The 20479-nt window shown below is 41.1% G+C and overlaps 1 protein-coding gene across 1 annotated transcript in view; it reads left to right on the forward strand.

Annotated features, from left to right (window-relative positions):
- Window positions 1–4518: 4518 nt before the first annotated feature.
- The window catches only part of MCF2L2 (MCF.2 cell line derived transforming sequence-like 2), a 127950-nt gene continuing 111989 nt past the window's right edge, over window positions 4519–20479 (forward strand). The window contains exons 1-7 of the mRNA XM_063306743.1: window positions 4519–4627; window positions 7059–7178; window positions 8629–8820; window positions 10186–10377; window positions 10597–10774; window positions 14032–14135; window positions 16788–16876. Coding sequence (XP_063162813.1) covers window positions 7083–7178; window positions 8629–8820; window positions 10186–10377; window positions 10597–10774; window positions 14032–14135; window positions 16788–16876 — 851 coding nt within the window. The 5' untranslated portion in view covers window positions 4519–4627; window positions 7059–7082. The remainder of the gene's footprint in view (window positions 4628–7058; window positions 7179–8628; window positions 8821–10185; window positions 10378–10596; window positions 10775–14031; window positions 14136–16787; window positions 16877–20479) is intronic.

A 20479-nucleotide genomic window follows, 5' to 3' on the forward strand; every position in this document is an offset into this window, starting at 1 on the left:
CCAAAGTGGTACCTATTTTTTACTTGCATTTGCATGCTTTCAAACTGCTAGGTTAGCAGGAGCTGGGACAAGTTGATGGGAGCTCACTCCTTCATGTGGCATGAAAAGTGAATCAAGCTATTGAATCAGAAACACCAGGGAGGAGAGAACCAGATGAGGTATCACAGGGGAAAGGTTATCCCTTCCTTACTTAGAAGTACTGTAGGAGGAACTCTTGTCACAGGTCTCCAGTTTAGGAGACAGAGTTCAGGGCCAAAGATGGCTATGTCTTGGTGTGTCTGCCTCATCGACAAATACAGTACTGGTAGTCCTCGACTTACAACCAGAATTGGGAGCAGAACTTCCATTGCTAAGCCATTAAGTGAGTTGCCCCTGATTTTACCACTTTTTTTTTTGCTGTGGCCATTAAGCAAATCACAATGGTCATTAAGTGAATCACATAGTCATTAAGTGAATCATGTGGTTCCCCATTGATTTTGCTTCTCGGGAGCCAGCTGGGAAGGTCACAAATGGTGATCACGTGACCCCGGGAAGCTACAACCATCGTAAATACGTGCTGGTTGTCAAGTACCCAAATTCTGATCACGTGACTGTGGGAACACTGCAGTGGTTATAAGTGTGAGGACTGGTCGTAAGTCACTTTTTTCAGCGCTGTCATAACTTTGAACAATCGCTAAACAAATGGTTGTAAGTCAAGGACTACCTGTACAGCAGAGTACTGAGAAAAGGGTCACACACAGCAGAAGAGCCTTCCCTATTCTACTGTGCTGAGTCCTGTGGATTTAAGTAATTATTTCACACATACTTCACTTTCTAATGGTCTCCAAATCTTGATCCTCTTGGCTTCTTGCAACTCAGAATTTGAAGTTGTGTCTTTTCTCTCTGTTCAGTAGGGAGGAGGAAGAGATTTCAGAGCAACCAAGGGAGGAGAGGGGAGATCTTCAGCCAAGCTTTAGACACTGTCCTTCAGATATTTGGCTTTGGCTGTGCAGGCTCAACCCCCTTACCACAGTGGGTTTCCATGACACACTGAACCATCAACTAACCTAACGTAGCCTTCTAACCTCGGATGTTTGCAGTGTTATACTGCAAAACCCAAAGAGCATTTGCAGCAGTTGCCATATACTCCCAGTGATTTGTTTATCAAGCAAACAGGAACTCTGTAACCGGCCTCTATAGGATGGCCAGGTTTAAAAGAAGTCATGGCTCCTGCACCAGTCAGAGGGAATTCCAGAAGTGGTCAGTCCAGTTAGTCATAATAGCACAGGGAAAAAGTCTCTCTGTGCATTGTTATCTTACAAAGTCACTTTTTGGTTACTGTATTTAAGGAGCTTTTGTCTGATGTTTAAACAGTTGTGCTGGGTTGGGTTCTAATGGAGTTCAATGAAGGTCAATGAGGAACTGTCCTCTTAATCCTTCAGTAGGTCACGGGAACAGCAAGATAAACAAGCTTAGCTTGCTGATTTGAACACCAATTCTGGTTTTGCATATCTGGGATTACAGCCTAAATTAATGATGATAAATTCAGTGTTCTCTTGTTCTTGCCTAATCAGTTGGTCTGCACATAACCATGGCTTTGTTAATGTCTGTGATACAGAAAATTGCTTGCAAAGTTTTAAAAATGCATGTGATTGGAATAGCCAAGAAGTGTGACTAATGTCAAAATGGGAGAACAGAATACATAAAGGTAGTCTTCGCATAATGACCCCAATTGAGACCAGAATTTTGGTTGCTAACTAAAGCGGTCATTAAGCGAATCTGACCCGATTTTATGACCTATTTTGCAGCGGTCATTAAGCAAACCATGTGGTTGTTAAGCAAATCACATGGCTCCCCACTGATTTTGCTTGCCAGAAGCTGGCCAGGAAGTTCAAAAATGGTGATCGCATGACCACAGGATGCTGCGATGGTCATAAATGCGAACCGGTTGCCAAGCGCCCAAATCGCGATCACATGACCATTGGGATGCTGTGACAGTCATAAGTGTGAGCACTGGTTGTAAATCGGTTTTTTCAGCACTGTAAGTCTGAACCATCACTAAAAAAATGGCCGTTAAGCAAAGACTACGTGTACCCAAAAAATGCCAGGATGATTTCATACGTATTGTACTATTTTTTGAGACCAGGCCAAAGTTGATGCTTCATGGAATGCAAAAGATATGTCAGCCTTCCCCATTGGATGTGGTTTCGTTTATGTGTTAAATATTATTTTAGATTTAAATTCTCATAACTTCCCAGATAGTAAAGTACTTACTAAAACTTTAGCAAAATGTTTCCCACAACCGAATAAATGTAGATAGTACAAAAAGTGAAACTATTAGAGCACTTAAGATACTGTAAATTTAGCGGAAAAGAAGATTTACAGTACAGACAATAAAATCAGGCAGGTAACAATATTTTGGCTACCTTTTTTCTTAGCAATTAACTTTCCCCAGAAGATTTAAGGAAGAGCAGCAGGCGAAGGAAAATCACTGGAGAGAGAAGAAATCACTCCTTCAGATGGGAGGTCTACGTGATCTCTCTCAACGTGTTGAAAGAAATAAGCACATGAGCCGCTTCCATGATTATGACATTCAGTGGTCACAATCCATGTATTGCCTCTCCACTTCATGCTTGGAATGCGCCAAGAGTATATGCACATCAGTATATACATACTAGATGCATTCACGCAATACAGTAATCCATTGTTGGGTTCACACAATACATTGCACCATTAACATGTGGTCTCTCATGAAGAATGTAGGAAGAATGCACAGACACAACTTCCTGTGGGTTGAGAGCCCCGATTCAAGCCGTAAGCGCTCTTTTATTTTCCCCCAGCTAAGCAAGTGCACTAAAACAGTAATTCACATAGCAGAAGGCTGATTGGTCTAAATAGCAATGCATACCTCATGTAACCCCCCTGATAGCCTCCTGGCACAGCTCAGGTTACAGCTCGTGTTGCCTTGTGAGGAAAGTTTTTGCTACAACCTTATCCACTATGGAAGTTCAAGGAAGGTTCAATGTAAATAAACATCTTGCACAGCTGTCGTGGTTTGCCAGCCAACAGCATAGCATGCAATGCTCTCTACATTAACAAAATAAACTGAGCTTACCCAACATGCTAAAACAGATGCACCCATGGATACATACATACAATCTAGCTTTCCTTAGATTTTGTGTGCGCCAGGCTTCTCCCTAGCAGACTACTGTTAGTTAATAGGCGTGCAACTGCAAGAATTTTAGAATTTCTGGTTAAGTAGATTGTAGAAAAGGTACAAAGCCATTATGAAAGATTTCAGTTGACTTCCATGCATCGAATGTGAGTCCAGTTTATTGTGAAATCACTGGTCAAATTGCAGCACCTCATTCACTTGCCCAAGCTCTGCAGTGGTCTAGCCTGTCAGACTTGCAAGATGGATGTTAGCCCTGCGAGGCAGTCCAGACAAGAAGTACAACTGGGAGTACTAGCTCTGTCTTTATTGTAAAGTTGCATTACCAGAATCTTGCAAGACTGAAAGTATTTCTCCCCTCCTCTCCTTTTGCTCTCTGGAAAACGAGGGAGGGTCCCTCCTGAAACACTTCCCACACCCTCTCCTCCCCTTCTGTGGGCTGGTATCTTTTACATGCTGGTCTCCCTCCTTCTCTCCAAAGGTCATTCCCACATACCATTACACTACCCATTTGTAATCCCACAGCTTTGCCCTGACACCACAGTGGCTCTTCGGCTGAGAGGGAGGGACTGGCTCGAAGTCAGCCAGGGAGTTTCCATGTCCCAGCTGCGGACAGAAACCTGGATCTCCCCACTCCTAATCCAGCACTTCAGCCAGTACACCACACCAATGCTCTTTAGGATAATTAATGAATTAATTCAGCCATTCTTGGGACTTCTTAACTGTCAGAATCCTTAGATCGGGGTTTCTCAACCTTGGCTGCTTTCAGATGTGTGGACTTCAGCTCCCAGAATTCCCCAGCCAGCCATGCAGTCTTCACTTAATGGCCATTCTTTTAGTGATGGTTCAGACTTATGACAGTGCTGAAAAAACTGATTTACAACCAGTGCCCACACTTACGACTATCACAGCATCCCCATGGTCATGTGATCACGATTTGGGCACATGGCAACCAGTTCGCATTTATGACCATCGCAGCATCCTGTGGTTATGCGATCACCCATGCTGGCTGGGGAATTCTGGGAGTTGAAGTCCACGCATCTGAAAGGCCAAGGTTGAGAAACGCTGCCTTAGATGGTGGGCTGCTTTTTTATGGTGGGTACAATTTGTAAGGAACTTCCAAGCCAAACTACAGCTTTTTGTTTTTTCTTGCTTGCTTTACTTCTCAAGAGTTATAGGAACAAACTTCTGTTGTAAACGAAGAACTAGGACAATGCCTTAAATGAAGATTTGTTGCTCTGCAACTGTCCCATCTCCATGGGAAAAGAGATCGGTTGATCTGGGCTTACTTTAGCACCCTGTAATTAAAGCGGGGAAGCCATGCTCCTGAATCAAATGTCATTCTGTCATTGTTTTTGCAGGTTGCTTGCCCAGTTGGATGAGACAGAAAGAGCTTTTGACCAATTTTGGTCCAAGCATCACCTAAAATTAGAGCAGTGCTTGCAGCTCCGTCATTTTGAACAGAATTTCCGAGAGGTACTGTTTTACATATCTCTTAACCGTTAAATTTGTTCCCTCTCCTCCATTTCCCTTCTGGGAAATACTCTTAGATCAACTTTGTTCCATATATTTGTTTAAGGAAATAGGTATTATTCCTCCCACCCCCCTGCCCCCCCCCAAACCAAATCTACAAGAAAGGGAAATAGATATTCAGCTTACAATACACCTGGCCTGTCATGAGCACTGATGGTGAGCAGGAGGGGGCCCCTATCCAGGGGGGAAAACGCATGCGCAGTAGCGAGAATTTGAGCTGTCATTCAAAGAGAGACAGAACAGACCCGCCTTGACTTTTGGGGTTTATCTGTATGGGTTTTTCTCACACTTCTTCAGTTTGTTAGGATTTTCTGTCTAACGTAGCAGTAATAAAACACTAGAGACTTATTCCTTGTTTCAGCGTGGTTCCTGCTTGTTAGGACATGGCCCACTTTCAGACAGTGATTCTAGGCAGGATTTCAGAATGGGAGAACCTGCTGAGCCTTAAAACGTCCAGGCTTTAATATCTAAACTTCAGATGACGTGGGAAAGTCACAGCTGGACTAATGGGTGTTTTCCTTCTAATGCAGCTGTGATCAGAATAGTAACTCTGGGGGAAATATATTTGTTACTCTTATTCCCATGTGTTGTGTTTGAAATGGAAAATGCCGCCCCAGTCTCAGAGCTGATGCTAACCCCAGAGCCAAGAACTGAACAAGGACAATTTAGGGCTATCTTCTATGAGAGAACCCTTTAAATATTTGAAGCTGGTTATCATAGTTTCCTGGTCTGTTATCATCCTTTCTCTCTAGATGTGTTCCTGGCCTTTAAATTAAGAGATCAGCAGCAAGTTATGGTCCCAACCCATTCCATAAAATATATACTTATTTGAGTTGCACAACCAAGAACACGTAATTGCTGTAGAATCATGGAATAGCTTTAGTAAAGGTAAAGGTTTCCCTTGACATTAAGCCTAGTCGTGTCCAACTCTAGGGGGCGGTGCTCATCTCCGTTTCAAAGCCGAAGAGCCGGCGTTTGTCTGTAGACATTTCCGTGGTCATGTGGCCGGCATGACTAAACAGAACGCCTTTACCTGCCCGCCGAAGCGGTACCTATTAATCTACTCACATTGGCATGTTTTCAAACTGCTAGGTTGGCAGGAGCTGGGACTAGCAATGGGAGCTCACCCCGTCATGCGGATTCGAACTGCTGACCTTCCGATCGGCAAGCTCAGCAGCTCAGTGGTTTAACCCACAGCACCACCGCATCCCCTGGAATAGCTTTATGGATATATAAAAATAATTCATGGGTGCCTTGAAAGCCTGATGCATAAACAACGACTTAGCTGGTACTTCTGCCACAACCACTGAGAAACCCAGTCTGGGTTTTCTATAATACAGCACAGCTAGTCCTCACTTACCAACCACAGTAGGGACCAGCAACTCATCGCTAAGCAGTGCAGTTGTTAAGTGCAGTGTCATGGGATCATGCCAACTTATGCTGTAAGTTCCAGCTGCAGATGTTAAGCGAAACATGACATCACAGGACTGTGACTTGCGACTTCTTGCTGGCTTCCCCATTGACTTTGCTTGTTGAAAGCTGGCTGTGAAGATCACAAATGGCAATCGCAGGACCATGGGACACTGCATCCATCATAAATGTGCACCAGTTGCCAAGCACCTGAATCACAATCATGTGACCACAGGAAGCTGCAATGGCCACAACTTCAAGGACCTGTCTTAAAACTACTTTTTCAGTGCTCTCATAAGTTTGAACCAAACGAATGGTTGGTAAGCGAGAACTGTGAAAGGTGAAATGTCCCCTGTGCAAGCACCAAGTCATGTCTGACCCTTTGGAGGGAAGCTACTTTCATGACGTTTTTTTGGCAGACTATAGAGCTGGGTGGTTTGCCATTGCCTTCCCCAGTCATCACCTTCTCCAGCAAGCTGGTCCTCATTTTACCGACCTTGGAAGGGTGGAAGGCTGAGTCGACCTGGGCCAGCTACCCAAGAATCCAGCTTCCGCTGGGATCAAACTTGGGTCGTGGGGAGAGTTTTCAGTTGCAATACCTAACACTGTGCCACACAAGGCTCTCTAAGCGAGGACTACCTGTATTAAAATAATAATCCATGACTGTTGCAGTGTTTCCCAAACTGGCATCTCTGAATTGTGTTAGATTACAAATTCCATCCTCACCTAGCAGGCAACAATAACTGCTCTCTGAAGGACATCAAATTACCAAAAACTGTTTTATTATTCTACCTCTGGATGGAAAATATGTATTATCTGTCTATCTGCTGTCTGTCTGTCTGTCTTGGGAGAAGAATAATTGTGTTCCTTTCACTGTCTATGATTTGCCTTGATTACTGCACTCTTAACAGCCAGGAAATTGTAGCAAATTTGCTCCATCTTTTTATGCCCATCTTCCTTGTAGGTCAAATTGGCACTGGACAACTTGATGGAAGTGCAGGCAGCTTTCACAGATATTGGAGACAGTGTCTCTCGCGTGGAGCATATCCTGAAGGAGCAAAGACAGTTAGAAGAGAGAGGACAGGTAAATCATTGGTATTTGAAATACAAGAAGTTCTTGCTTAACAAAAACTGGGACTGGCAACACTTTGGTTAAGTGAGACATCACGTGACTGTGACAGGCTTACGACCTCACTTCAGCAGTTGTTAAGCAAATCACCCATGATCATTAAGCGAGCCATCACACGACCACAACTTGCGATTTTACTGTTGGCTTCTCCACTGACTCTGCTTGGTGGAAGCCAGCTGTGAAGCGTGGAAATGGCAATCATGTGACTGCAGGATGCTGCAACTGTCGTAAATGTGAGGACTGGTCACAAAGTTACTTTTTCAGCACTGTTGTAACTTCGAACAGTAGCTAAACAGGGCAGTTGTTAAGCAAGGACTACCCGTAAATATGACTCCAGCAAAACATGGCAGCATGGAGACTGCAAATTTCAAGACATTTTCCCAATTTTTTTTTTCTTCATCAATCCATCAGTTTTCATGTTCAATTCTCAATGGATATTTTTTTCTTGCAGAGTAGGAAGGGAGATTCCTTCCTTAGGACTTTTTAACTAGAAACGTTTTTGTGGAACTAATCAAAGGTGTCTAGAAGTGATCTGCACTGCTCTTGGCAGACCAAGTCAGTGTAAGTCACAGGGATGTAACCTAGGCTTGTTTGCTTATTGTAGATGCTTTTCAAGGTGTGGAAAGATGAGGGGTATCACCTCAACTCTTCTCAGCTGGACAGAACTAGTTTCCTGCAGAAGGAATGCATTTCCCCTTTCTTAAAAAAAGCACTACGTAATAAAGCCTCTACTGAAGAAATCCATCCTTGACCTGGAAGATCTGTACAATTTAAGGCCAGTTGAAAATACTCAGTTTCTGGGAAACATGACTGAGAAAATTATGGCCTCTAACATCTGGTAATGATTTTCTTGCAAGATTGATGTCAGCCTTCCTAGGTAGACCAGACAGGAAGCATGATCAGATGAGCTAATTCTACTTTATTGTAAGGCTACATTAACAGAATCTTGCAAGTCTGGAAGTACAGTTCTCCCACAGTCACCTTTACAGCCTGAGAAATTAGGGAGGTTCCTTTCAGCCACCATTAAAATGTTGATCTTGACTTTTAAAGCCCTGAGGCAAAATCTCAATTTGGCACAGCTCAGCTGCTAGACCTAACTTGACTTAAGGTTCTCAGACACGTGGCACAGCAGGGCAAGATAAGAATCTTTTTTGCACACTAGGTTGAAGATATATAAAGGTAGCTTTTAGCCGCAGGAGGGTGCAAATTTCCCTTTGTATCCATGGCAGTTCAATCCATGTTTCAGTGGATTCCATGAAGTTTAGTTTGTATCAAAAAAAGGATGTCTTAGCAAAAAAAAAATGGTAGTTTCAGACCCTTCATGTAGATGCCTGAAACTTCGATAAAATTCTGGATTCTTTTCTTAACCTTTTTGACGTTTTCCATGTCCTTCCTTCTTTTACAGGAACCTTTGGAGAAAGCCCAGTCCTTAGCTGTCCACGGAGATCAGCTGATCCAAAACAACCATTATGCAATTGACTCCATTAGACCAAAGTGTGTTGAACTCAGGCGCATCTGTGATGACTTTGCCAATGAAACCAAGAAAAAATATGATATCTTGGGGAAATCCCTCGAATTACACAGACAGTTAGATAAGGTAAGAGGCTTGGAACTGGTGAATAAAGGTCAGAAAAATTCATTTGCTCAGTAGTTCTGAAGATTTAACAGAACAATGTAACAATCAGCTACCTAAAAAAATGTGGTACTCTGCACCAAAAGTTTCAAATCTTGGCATCAGGAAACCAAATTCTGTAACCACAATGATTTTACTTGCTATACCAGTCTTTCCAGACTAACCAGGCCTTTGCAAATATTTAAGTCTGCCAAGAGTTATTTTTTCTCTGAGTGGATTAGAAACTTCCTCAGCTTTTTAAAACGTCCCCCCCCCCCCAGATTTTGCTACAGGAAGGTAGTTTCAATATAATTATTGAAAGCATATTGTACAAATACACAATGAACCACTTGTTAACTGCATTACTCTCAGATGAGTTGATATTGGTAACTGAGTTGCCACATGTCAACTGGATTGAGGGTGAAATTACTTGGTTACCTGATACGGGGAAGTTCAAATAGTCCAGCACCACATACATTATGTTTGCACAAAACCGCAACCACGGTTAAATTTAAGCATCGTTTACTCAACAGTTTTCTGGGTAAGCTTGAGACATTGAACCATAAATTAATCACACAGGCTGAATCCACACAACAAGCTAAGTTTAAGTATGGAAGCTGGGTTAAAATATGGCTAGCAGCGTGTGTTATGAACATGGACACTGTGGCAGTTAATTTGATGACTTAATGAAGCTTGGGTGATGAAATCCTCTATATAGCTGGATCTGTTTCCTACTGCAAGCTCCTGGAAGAGTGTGCAAAACATTCCATCATAGTACATTCTGAGTGATCCATTATAGAACATTCCAAGTGTTTTGGGAGTGTTCTGACCTCTCGACGTACAGAACACCTTACTTGGGGTATGGGATATTATATTTTGCACAGCAGAAGACCAAAATCTATATAGAGGGCCACAGTCATAGTCTGCTATATTCGGTCAACAGAACTCCGCATCAGGACTGAATTTAGTCTGAAACCTAGAGAAAAGGGAAGGGAGAGGAACATAGGCTGGGAAAGGCATATCATCTTTGGTGCATCATTTTCTACATGGTGAGCTTTCAAAGTTGCAACACACCTAAAAAGGGCGGGACTTTGATCACAGGGTTATGGCCACCATTATAACTTTTGTGATCCCTTTTCTGGTCACACCCCTGCCTTTAGTGCTACATAAAAGCTCAGTCTAACTGGACTTAGGCGAGGTATACATTTAATGCATGAAAGAATGGTGCCAGCTCTTCGTTCTTCTGCTCCCTGGAAATGTCCCTGCTCACACCATGAGGATCCAGTGATTGATATCTGAGGAAATGTATTCTTTGAGGTTCTAAGAGCATATTTCTCTCCTCTTTTCAAGGCTAGCCAGTGGGGTGAAGCTGGAATCTACCTCTTAGCTTCCCAGGCTGTAGACAAATGCCAGACACAAGAGGGAGCTGAAACTGCACTTTGTGAGATAGTTAAGTTTCTGGAAACCCTAAAAGACCACCAGCTGCTGAATGCCAAGGAGTTCTACAACCAGTTTGATATGATTCTTACCCCAGAAATAAAGGTAAGAACCTAAGAAGGCAGCCAGTGTTTGATGAAGGTTCATCCAACGGCATTTGGAGGATGCTGCCTTCAGATCTGAAAGCTGCCTGACAGCAATCTAGACTAAAGTCCAATAATAGTCCGAGCTAAGACACTGAGAGTCAGGTGGCGAAGGGATGCTTTTGAGTAGAAGCATTGCATCAGTCCCTTATATGCCCCAATTTAATTTTTTCTCCTGCAGAGCAATGCCCAAAGAGTTCTACAGAAACTAGAAGATGTACGAGAAATGTTTGAGAAGAGACAAGTCAGCCTGAAGAAGTTGGCAGCAAAGCAGACCCGGCCAGTGCAGCCCGTTGCCCCTCATCCCGAGTCATCCCCCAAGCGAGCCTCTCCTAAAACCGTCCGTCCTGCCCCGTTGGGTAAGGTGTGGGGTGTGGCATGGGGTGGAGTGACTCTGGAACCCCGTATTTAAAGAGATGGTTGCTGTTAGCTGTGTGTGATCTGCCTATCTCCTTTCTCTGTTTACTCTAGCTAGCTTAGCGCTGTGCTGGTTCCTCAGCAGAGGAATGGGACCAGGTTTAAGAGTCCTCTTATCACCTGAACACTGCTGCATATTTCCTCTCAAGGTAGCCCTAGAGGTCTGCCACTTTGAATTTGGAAAGTCTGTGTCATAGTTCTCCAACCTGGTGTCCTCACAACTCCTGGAATTTTCTGCAATGGGAGGATTCTATAGTGGAACCTCTTAGCAAATTGTGGTCTCCCCTTCATTGAATGTGTCCAAGCAGAGGTTTAATAGTCACCAGTCTGGGGTCCTTAAATTGGATTTTTTCCACTGAGCAAGGGATTGAACTCCACGGCCTTGATAGGACTCTCTGACTGCAGCCTAGACAAAAGTATGGGAAAATAGCACAATTAAGTTTTTTTAATCTTACTCCTGATGAATAATAAGGGTAAAATCCCCATTGTTTTGCACAAGCTTGGAGCTAACTTGAGGCAGACAGATACCATTTTTTGGGATAGCGAGAAAATAATGGGAAATGTAGGAAGGAAAGGGAATTCATATGCGTGCTATCTGTAACTGGATACAAGGATGCAGCTGGTAAAGGAAATAAAACACACAAAAATAAAAACGCTGTTGTGTTTGGATTGCTTGTAGATAAGAAAATTAATTTCTTTTCCAGCAGCACTGCTAGCGGTGTTTTTTGGTGATGAAGAAGGCTTTTATTAAAGGGAGTTGGAATATTCTGTGCACGGCGTTATCATATGCCATAATAAACTGGTGTATTATGCAATGTGTGTTGTGTATTTTGCACATGCAGTATGCAAAAAGAACCTTCCCAGATTTTTATGGAGATTTGGGAGAAGAAGCTGGAAGTACTTGTTGGTGAAGATAAAACAATGAGTTGCCAGAAAAAGCTGGAGATGCCGTTCTTGAGGACTCCCACTGGTCTCTAACGTCGTCCCTTTTTTTCCTATTCATGCATTGTTCATACTGCTTCCTTAAATTTAGAATTCCTGAGTGGAACATAAAGTAGGGTCTTCTTTCTACATCCTGAACTGCTCTGCCAGGTCTCTTCAGCATTCATGATCAAATCAGGGGTGAGAGTTGGAGAAGTTCCTTCTGAAACAACTTGATTGAATTGGCCGTGGGCAGCAGTGGCTGGAACAGGTTGACAAGTTGGATAAAATTGTCCAAGTCATGATTATCTGAGGCACCATCCACAGTTCCCAGATAAATCTGTTGGACTGGATCTGATGCATTTATTCTGAGTGCTACAACTTCCTGTTGGGGTGACTGTTTAATATAGGCAGGATAAGGATCATTGCCTGAAATAGCTGGGTAATGCATTGTTTCTGGTGCCGGTGGTTTGTCATCAGGATGACTGCAACAGTCTCTGGATGGGTCTTCCTTTCTCCTCTCTTTGACCATGACCTTGATCCAGAACTTGGCAGTTGAGCAATATTTTGGCCCTCTCTCATTTCCCTCTCTCATTTCCCCCACATTTCCTCCTACCACAGGGCCTTAAGTGGTGTTCTGTTAGGAGCTCTCAGATCCTATTTTGGCATCATCATCTTCATATCAAATGACCAATAGGACAGGGGATCCTTTCCATTCCTTTCCTCCATGTTGCTCCATCCTGTTTGCTTGTGATTCAGGACCCAAGTTCCAGATTCCTTTTTCCCCCACACGTCCCTTCCAGCTATACGCATCTTAGGGAGCATTTAAGAAAGGTTCACCAATTTATTTACTTAATAAAGCAGATTGACAGGTGGTAGAGGTTGCAAGCTGATGTTGAGAATGGCAGGAGGGCTATTTTGCTGTTTAGTTTTTATTGGTTAATTTTTGATTGGTGATGGGGCAGTGGTGGGAGGTGGTGTTAGAAATAAAAATGTGGTTTGCTTTTCAGCAAGGGGGTCCACAAGGAATCAAAAAAGTCAAGATGGCAGCAAGAGACATGTGATCAAAGCCCAACCCCTTTTTTACCAGCATTATAAATTATGGAAATCTCTTCTAAGGAATGTTTGATGGCCCCCATGCTGTGCTTTAGCAAACAGTGTAAAAAAAACAATGTTGGGATTTATGAAATAAAGCAATTCCTAAATCAGACTGCCTTTAAGATTGCCTGCTACATGCCATGGGCATAGAATTTTGCTGCTGAGACTCTTAGCTTTCATTATTTTGGAGTTTTTGTCTTTCAAGCAGCATGTTATTAATTTGTTTTTTAATTTTTCAATTACCAAAAAAGGAGAAGGAAAAAAACACATAAAAAGTGCATCAACAAAAACGTGAAAGAAACACAAGAAAGAAAAAAATGAATGTGTTAATATGTCATTATAACAGTAAACAATTACAATTCTGTGTATACTTATCTGATGCAAATATTATTCAAGTATGTATATATTCCTAATACATTTATATGACTGTCAGGTTTTTTAACACCGTAGATGCAGTTTTGTGCAAACGTAACGTATGGCTAGGTTTTCTGTGCCTTAGTATGGTGTGTAAACCCAGCCCACGGAGTGAATTATTTATGGTTTAATTTATTGTACAAATATAGACAGTGGGTTAATTCAGCAAAGAGGTTACACAGACAATACATAGCCGTGTATAGGTTCACATCTGCTGTGGTGGGTTTCAGTACCCCATATAGTTTTGGCTGTGTTTTCCTTTTCTGTATGGATAGAATTAAAAGTAAAGAAAACCTCAGTGTCAATGTTAAGTATCAGCTTCAGCATATAGTATTGCAAAAATGACATGAGAGGGTTTTTTAAATTAGCAAAATAAAGACAAGCAGCCCAAGATATAACACTCGGCACAGGATCATGGCTTCCTCAAGTGACCTAATTTCTTGGATTTGTACGATACACTGAACCCTCAATTAACTGTGCAGGTGGGGTTCTTGCAACACAGTTAAAACATGGTTTGTGTCACGTGAACGCAGCTAATGTGTAAAGGAAAAGGCGGGAGGGAGGAAAAAAATTCCAGAGTATACGCAACACAATTAAGCTAGACAAATTTTATTTCGGGCATCTGATAATGAAGCTATAAATGATGCCTAATCCAATGAACTGCCAGTTCCCGTCTTTTTGACATACAGAGTCAACTCTTGCTGTGCCTGTAGCGTGGCATTTTCTGGTATTTTGTGAGGTCTGTTTGTTTTGTTTTCTTTTCCAGCTACCAACAGAAGATCGGTAGAAATTCCTAGCCCTCCAAAATCCATCTCTGATGCAGACTTGTCAAAAAAGAAAAGTGTAAAGAAGGCTAAAGGTGGAATTAAGGTAAGAAAGTTGTAACATTTGCAAATAAAGTTTTGAGTAGAGAAATCCCACTGGGCCATATCTGGTGTTGCACGGTGTATAGCTATAAGGCAGTTACAAAACAGGCTGTTAAAGTGTGTTGAAAGTTCTACGCATCTTCTCACCCTCACCTGTGTGTCAAAACAGTGCTTTGTTTTCTGTTAACAATAATCTTTACTGTTCTGTGTCATTCTCTCATCTTAATAGGCATTTGCATAGACTAATGAAAGAACGCTGTTGCTTCTTTGACCAGTTACATGGCTCTAGTCCTTTTATTTTGGGTCTAGGCCTTTCCCTACTTATTCCCCTTAATTTATTACAGGTAGTCCTCACTTAATGACCATTCGTTTAGTGATGATTCAGACTTATGATGGTGCTAAAAAAAGACAACCGCTGCTCACACTTACGATCGTCACAGTGTCCCCACGGTCACGTGATCACGATTTGGATGCTTGGCAACCAATTCGCATTTACGACCGTCGCAGCATTCTGTGGTCACGTGATTGCCATTTTTGACCTTCCCGGCTGGTTTCTGGCTAGAAAAATTCAATTAACAACCACATGGTTCACTTAATGACTGCAGTGATTCACTTAATGACCACTGCAAAAAAGGTCATGAAATCAGGTCAGAATCGCTCAATGACTGCTTCACTTAGCAACCAAAATTCCAGTCTCAATTGTGGTCGTTAAGTGCAGACTACCTGTAATGACTGATCCCCATAGTTCACTTGTGGAGAGTATATATGGGGGTCAGAAAAGTCAAGAATGACAAACCCAACGGGACAAAGTCCCATCCCTTTTTTACTTACCCCAGGGTCAGCAAAGTCAAGTTAGGAGTGTGACTGTATAATCAAAGAGGCTTTGATATACAGTCACTCTCCCATCTTGACCTTGTTGACCTCCTGTGAACACTTGTCACGCTTCCCTGTATTTTGTAACCATCAAGCCACTTACATTTTCTTCCTTCAGTTCCATTATGAAAGCATTTTTAAAGATTTTCCTGACTTACAGGAGAAGCAACTGTTTATTTTCCAGAATTTCTCCTAGCATGCCTCATGACAATCTAAGATTTTACCCTAGGCACAGTGTAAGTATATTAAGGCACAATTCCAAGTGACTTGGAAATAAAGTTATACTTAAATTAGCGTTTCTTATGGAAGTGACTTGCATAGAATTCTACTGTAGGCCTGCGTAACACTGGCTTTATTCTGTTTTAAAAGGCTGCAAGTTGCGTACTGAAGCTGTTTAATATGTAAACAAATCTGGGCTAGAAAAATGGTTTTGTGCCCCACTTTTCCCCAGGTTTGATTATTTCCTTGTTCAAAAGCAATCAGAAGAAGGGCTCTGGAAAATTCAGATTCCTTGCTCTTGTGGCCTGGGAGGATCAAAGTTTCACATTGTAGCTACCTGGATTTTCGTATGGGCCTTGAATGAAAAAAAAATTAACACCTGTTGAAAAATCAACTGTGCTCACAAATAGTGCATAGTAATAATCTCAGTCTAGCTCCTGGTCTTAGGCTTGAATTTTAGGGATTTCATAGTGGAATTTCCCTTTAAGTTCCCAGATGTGCCTCTGAAACAGATGTGCTTCTGACATCGGATTCTGACATCAGAGGGTGGGCTTGGCATATTTCAGTAACAAACCAGAATGGATTGAGATTGAAACATGCAGCTGAAATCTGTCAAAGTAGGAAAAGTGCATTGCACGAAAGGAGGATTGCTAATTAACCAGAATGGGTCTGCTCAATCAGATCTCATACTAAATGGGGGTTGAACACATGTCATCCACCCAACTTCCCATTTTTCCAATTCCTAGATTCTGCCCCCAAGTTTTTACTGCCAACATTGCACATAAAATTGAAGTAATAAATACATAAAATCACCTGGTTTTGGTGGTGCCATGTTTCAGAATTTTTTGGCAGAGGCATGGTGGAAGTTAAACTGGTAGGTTAAATTACTGCATAGTTTAATATACCCATTTTCCACCCTCCGACACACATACATATCCAGAGACATGGGCCTGCCTTTTAGAAGCATGATTTGGTCACCAGCTATGCTTTCTGTACTTTCAGAAACAGATCAAACAAAAGGAAGTAAATAATAATAATAATAATAAAGCTCAACCTCCAGCCAATAAAAGGGTTGATTGCCTGACCCTAGATAGAAGATCCTAAGATCAGTTTCTGATATCACCAGATAAAATCAAGTAGCAGGAGATGCTAAACATACAGAATAAGAGAAGTGAATACTGGAATAGAGAGCCTCAGGTAAGTCCACAGATATTAGAAAATTTTTCAAGAATCATTGGACTTGAAAGTTAATTGTACACAAATGAATCCCCATCATTTTTCACCTGAGACTGACTGCCGAATAAGAATTCGTAAAGTTGGTTGTAAAACCACCAGTTTTAGAGTCAAAACAAAACTGATAGGCGATGGCTACAATCTCAGCCATAATGATTTTGTATTTTCGGTTTTTAAAAATGTGAGGATCTACTTGATGGCAGTTTATATGAAGTTTATTTAGAAATTGGCAGGATGTGTGGAGACTCAGCGGGGTCTCATAGGCAGATAAAGGCACCCTGAATCTGAACCCTTTTTTTTTCCCCCTGTGTTTTTCAAAACTATTATCCAGATTGAAGTGATGCATGAAGCGAGTCAGGGAGGCTCCAGCAGAGTCTTGGTAATAAGTGAAAGTGAAGAAAATCTTTCCACTAGGAGAAGGTAGGGAGATTTTTTTTTCCCAGCAAATTGGTTATTTCAAGAAAAAATGGATCCATATGTTACACTGATGAAGTGGGGTGTTACCATTGCGTCAGAAATGTGTGCAATTTCAGGACCATAATAATGGGTGGGATTGGGGAAAGGGAGGTTCTTAGCTTCTGAATATAATCCCTCGCTAGTTCCTTGGGTCTCTAGCACAACATATGAAGATAATGCTGTTTTACACTTGGTTCGTAAAAGGATGAACGAGGATTAATTCTACCTTGTATGAACCTGCAATAGAAGAGAGCGTGGACATGTCTCAAAAAAGAGTATTATGGAGTGAAAAAAGATGCAGAAAAGAATAATCAAAATGATTTAGGAGATGTAGTACAGATCTCCCATGACTGTAGCATGTGGAGCTTTTTCACCTAGATATGATGCATGGCTTGGGAAATGTAGAGAAAAGATTCTTCTCCAGAGTGTTAGAACTCAAGGACATCAATTGCAGGGAAATTCAGAATTATTTCTTTATAATGTATTTATAAATCAGTATATTTCTTACAGATACGTACGAATACATACTTAAAAATCCTTGTTTATCCTTATTAAATCCTTATCTTTATGGAGGGGGATTTTTTTTTTCCTGAAACCAAAATGCATGCAAACCTTTAAAATTAATTCCCTTATTTTTAAGGGGAAATCTACATTATGCACAACAGAGTTAAGAGTGGCATTTCTCAATATGTATATAGAAATGCAAATATATTTGTTATTCTGATGTAAGTGCAAACTGCTGCATCATTATGGTTATTAATATAACTTTTTCCCATTCCAATTCCCTTCCCATACTAGGTCCAATTCCTGTTTCATGAACTTAAGTCATTGGTAAATCACTTCCTTATTGTAATAGGAACTGATTTTTTTTAGAAAAGGTGCTCTTAATCTGATTTCCACAAGGTTTAGTTGCCATTCTACAGATATCTAAAAATTACATCTTGAAGAATTTGTGTGTCTGTCTGTCACCATACATGGAAGAGGATCTGTGGTCATCCTGATTTGTGAATACAGTGGCCACAACCCATGACCATGTTATCAGATGGAAACATGAATCCAGCAATATCTGGATTACCCACTTTTAGTGCTAATGCACATTCAGGGATTTAACATGCTGTGTTGTCCACAACATATTTCATATGCTGCCAAGACTATCCGGCATATCAAATCATTTCCTTTTTAAAAAGACAGAATACTGCAAAATAAGTAAGTATAACAACTAAGCTATGTTACAGGGTAGGCTTAGATAGAATTACTAATACAAAAATAGAAGAGGCTAGAAATATGCTGTTGTATTCATTTGTGGGTTAATGGAGGACGCAGAGCTGGTAAAAATTACATTGCTGTTTGCTGCAGGTATAATTGTCCTAACAGTCAGGAAACCACGCTGAGACGAGGAGTAGGTCTCTAGTGTTTATTTACTGCTACATAAGACAGAAAATCCTAACAAACTGAAGCAGCGTGGGAAAACCCAGACAGATAAACCCCAAAAGCTAAGGCGGGTCTGATCTGTGTCTCTTTGAATGGCTGCTTAATTCCTCAGTACTACGCATGCATTTTCCACCCTGGACAGGGGCCCCCTCCTGCTCACCATCAGTGCTCATGACATAATGTAATCCAAAAGTAACTTCATAATCTTCTTTTCCAAATATATTAAGTATTGAATTATAGAGCTGGGTTACCATATAAACACTCTTTTGCGCCCCTTTATTCCTACAGATAAATATTAGCATTTTGTCATGTTTTGTATGGAAACATTTAATGTTGATTCCGGAGGAAAATCTCCAGAATTACTTGATTTATATTATTTATGAGATTTACAGCCACACAACTCCAAAAGGACTCCGGGTGGCTTATGTCAAAAATAACAAGAATAAAAGATATTACTCTGTAATAAAATATATAAGCCAGTTTGGTGTACTGGTTAAGGCTGGAAAAATAATAAATAAAGGAAATCCCATGTATCTGGCCAAACCAACTCCCTTTAGCCAAAAAAATAAATAAAACACCAAACGAACAACCTACCAGCCAGGCTCCACAAACACCCTACCCCAAGGCCTGGGAGAACAGCCAAGTTTTTAAAGATTTCCAGACCGTCATCAGGGTAGGAGCAAATGTGTCCTAACTGCCAGGAAACACGCTGAGACAAGGAACTGGTCTCTCATGTTTTATTGCTTGTACATAACAGGAATCCTAACAAACTGAAGAAGCGTGGGAAAAACCCAGACATATAAACCCCAAAGGTTAAGGCGGTCCCGATCTGTGTCTCTTTGAATGGCTGCCCAATTCCTCAGTGCTACGCATGCGCTTGACAGTCTGGATGGGAGCCCCCTGCTCGCCATCCTCACTCATGACAAAATGGCTCTCTGGGGGGATCTTATTCCAAGGGCAGATAAGAGTCTTCTACTATTTTTTCCCGATTTTGAGCAATTTCCCAAAACCCCAAGCCTAAGGCTTTGCATAAAGTTTAGGGAGAGGTTTAAAATAGAAGTTTTTAAAACGTGTGGTTTTGAAAAAGCATACTCCTTCCAACTATAATCTGTTTCATATGAGTGCCAGTCTACTTAAGACACACAGTATTTAAAACAATTGCATTATCTTCAGTATTGGAGTAACTGTGGAAGGGCTTTCATGTTGTAGAGAATAGGGTTAAGGTTAGGGTTAGGTTTTATTTTTTATACTGCCACAAAGGAAGTAAAATACTAAGTAAATGCAAAATTGCTATCAATATTTCAGGCTCTTGAGATAAAATCAGGCCTTAAATCAGGCTGTTTTCAAGTATAAGTCCTCATTTCCAGAAACCAAATATTTATCATTTGTGGCTCAAATAACATGCCAAGAAACACAGTTAAAGTTGCATGTAATGGAGGTAAAATCACAGTGTATGCTTGTTAACCAGTGTTCTTAATTTAGCATCTCATGTGAATACAGTTTAAATATTTTGCCTAAGACAGGATAAGAAATCTTATTCGCAATTACTGGAAGTGCCACCTCAATGAAAAACAGGAAAAGTATTCTAAACCTACTATTTTACAAGCAGCAAATGTTATTATAGAGAAATCAGAGGAGAACGTTTACAAAATACACAGGTTTATTGAAAATAGATATTTTTTTTACAAAACACGGTACAGAACAAAGTGTCAAGAATAAATAATTGCTGCTTTTAGGGTTTTTTTTTTAAATCAAATAGCTGCAAACCAAACAGGTAAAAACTAGTTTTAACAAACAGTTGTGCAACAACAGGTACCTGAAGTGACCATTCGGGCTGATGCAATTAGTTGTGAAGTAAAGAAAGAAACAGTATTAACAGCCCTGCATTGGGAACACTAGTAACCCTAAGAATTTCCATTTTAACTATTTTAAAAATAATGTTCAGATCCCCAAGCTTAAGAAACCATCTAGCTCCTTTTCCTGGGGTGGGGGGGATGCTTTCATAATCTCTTTAAATGGTTAAACATTCTTCCCTATGCTAAAACAGTATACAACTCTATTCCTTAACAGCTAGCTAATACTTTTTAAACATAACCGACCTGCTGTAAAACGAAAAAACATGCACAGCCTTTTCAG

This window comes from Candoia aspera, chromosome 6 (assembly GCF_035149785.1).
Source record: "Candoia aspera isolate rCanAsp1 chromosome 6, rCanAsp1.hap2, whole genome shotgun sequence".
NCBI classification, from domain to species: Eukaryota; Metazoa; Chordata; class Lepidosauria; order Squamata; family Boidae; genus Candoia; species Candoia aspera.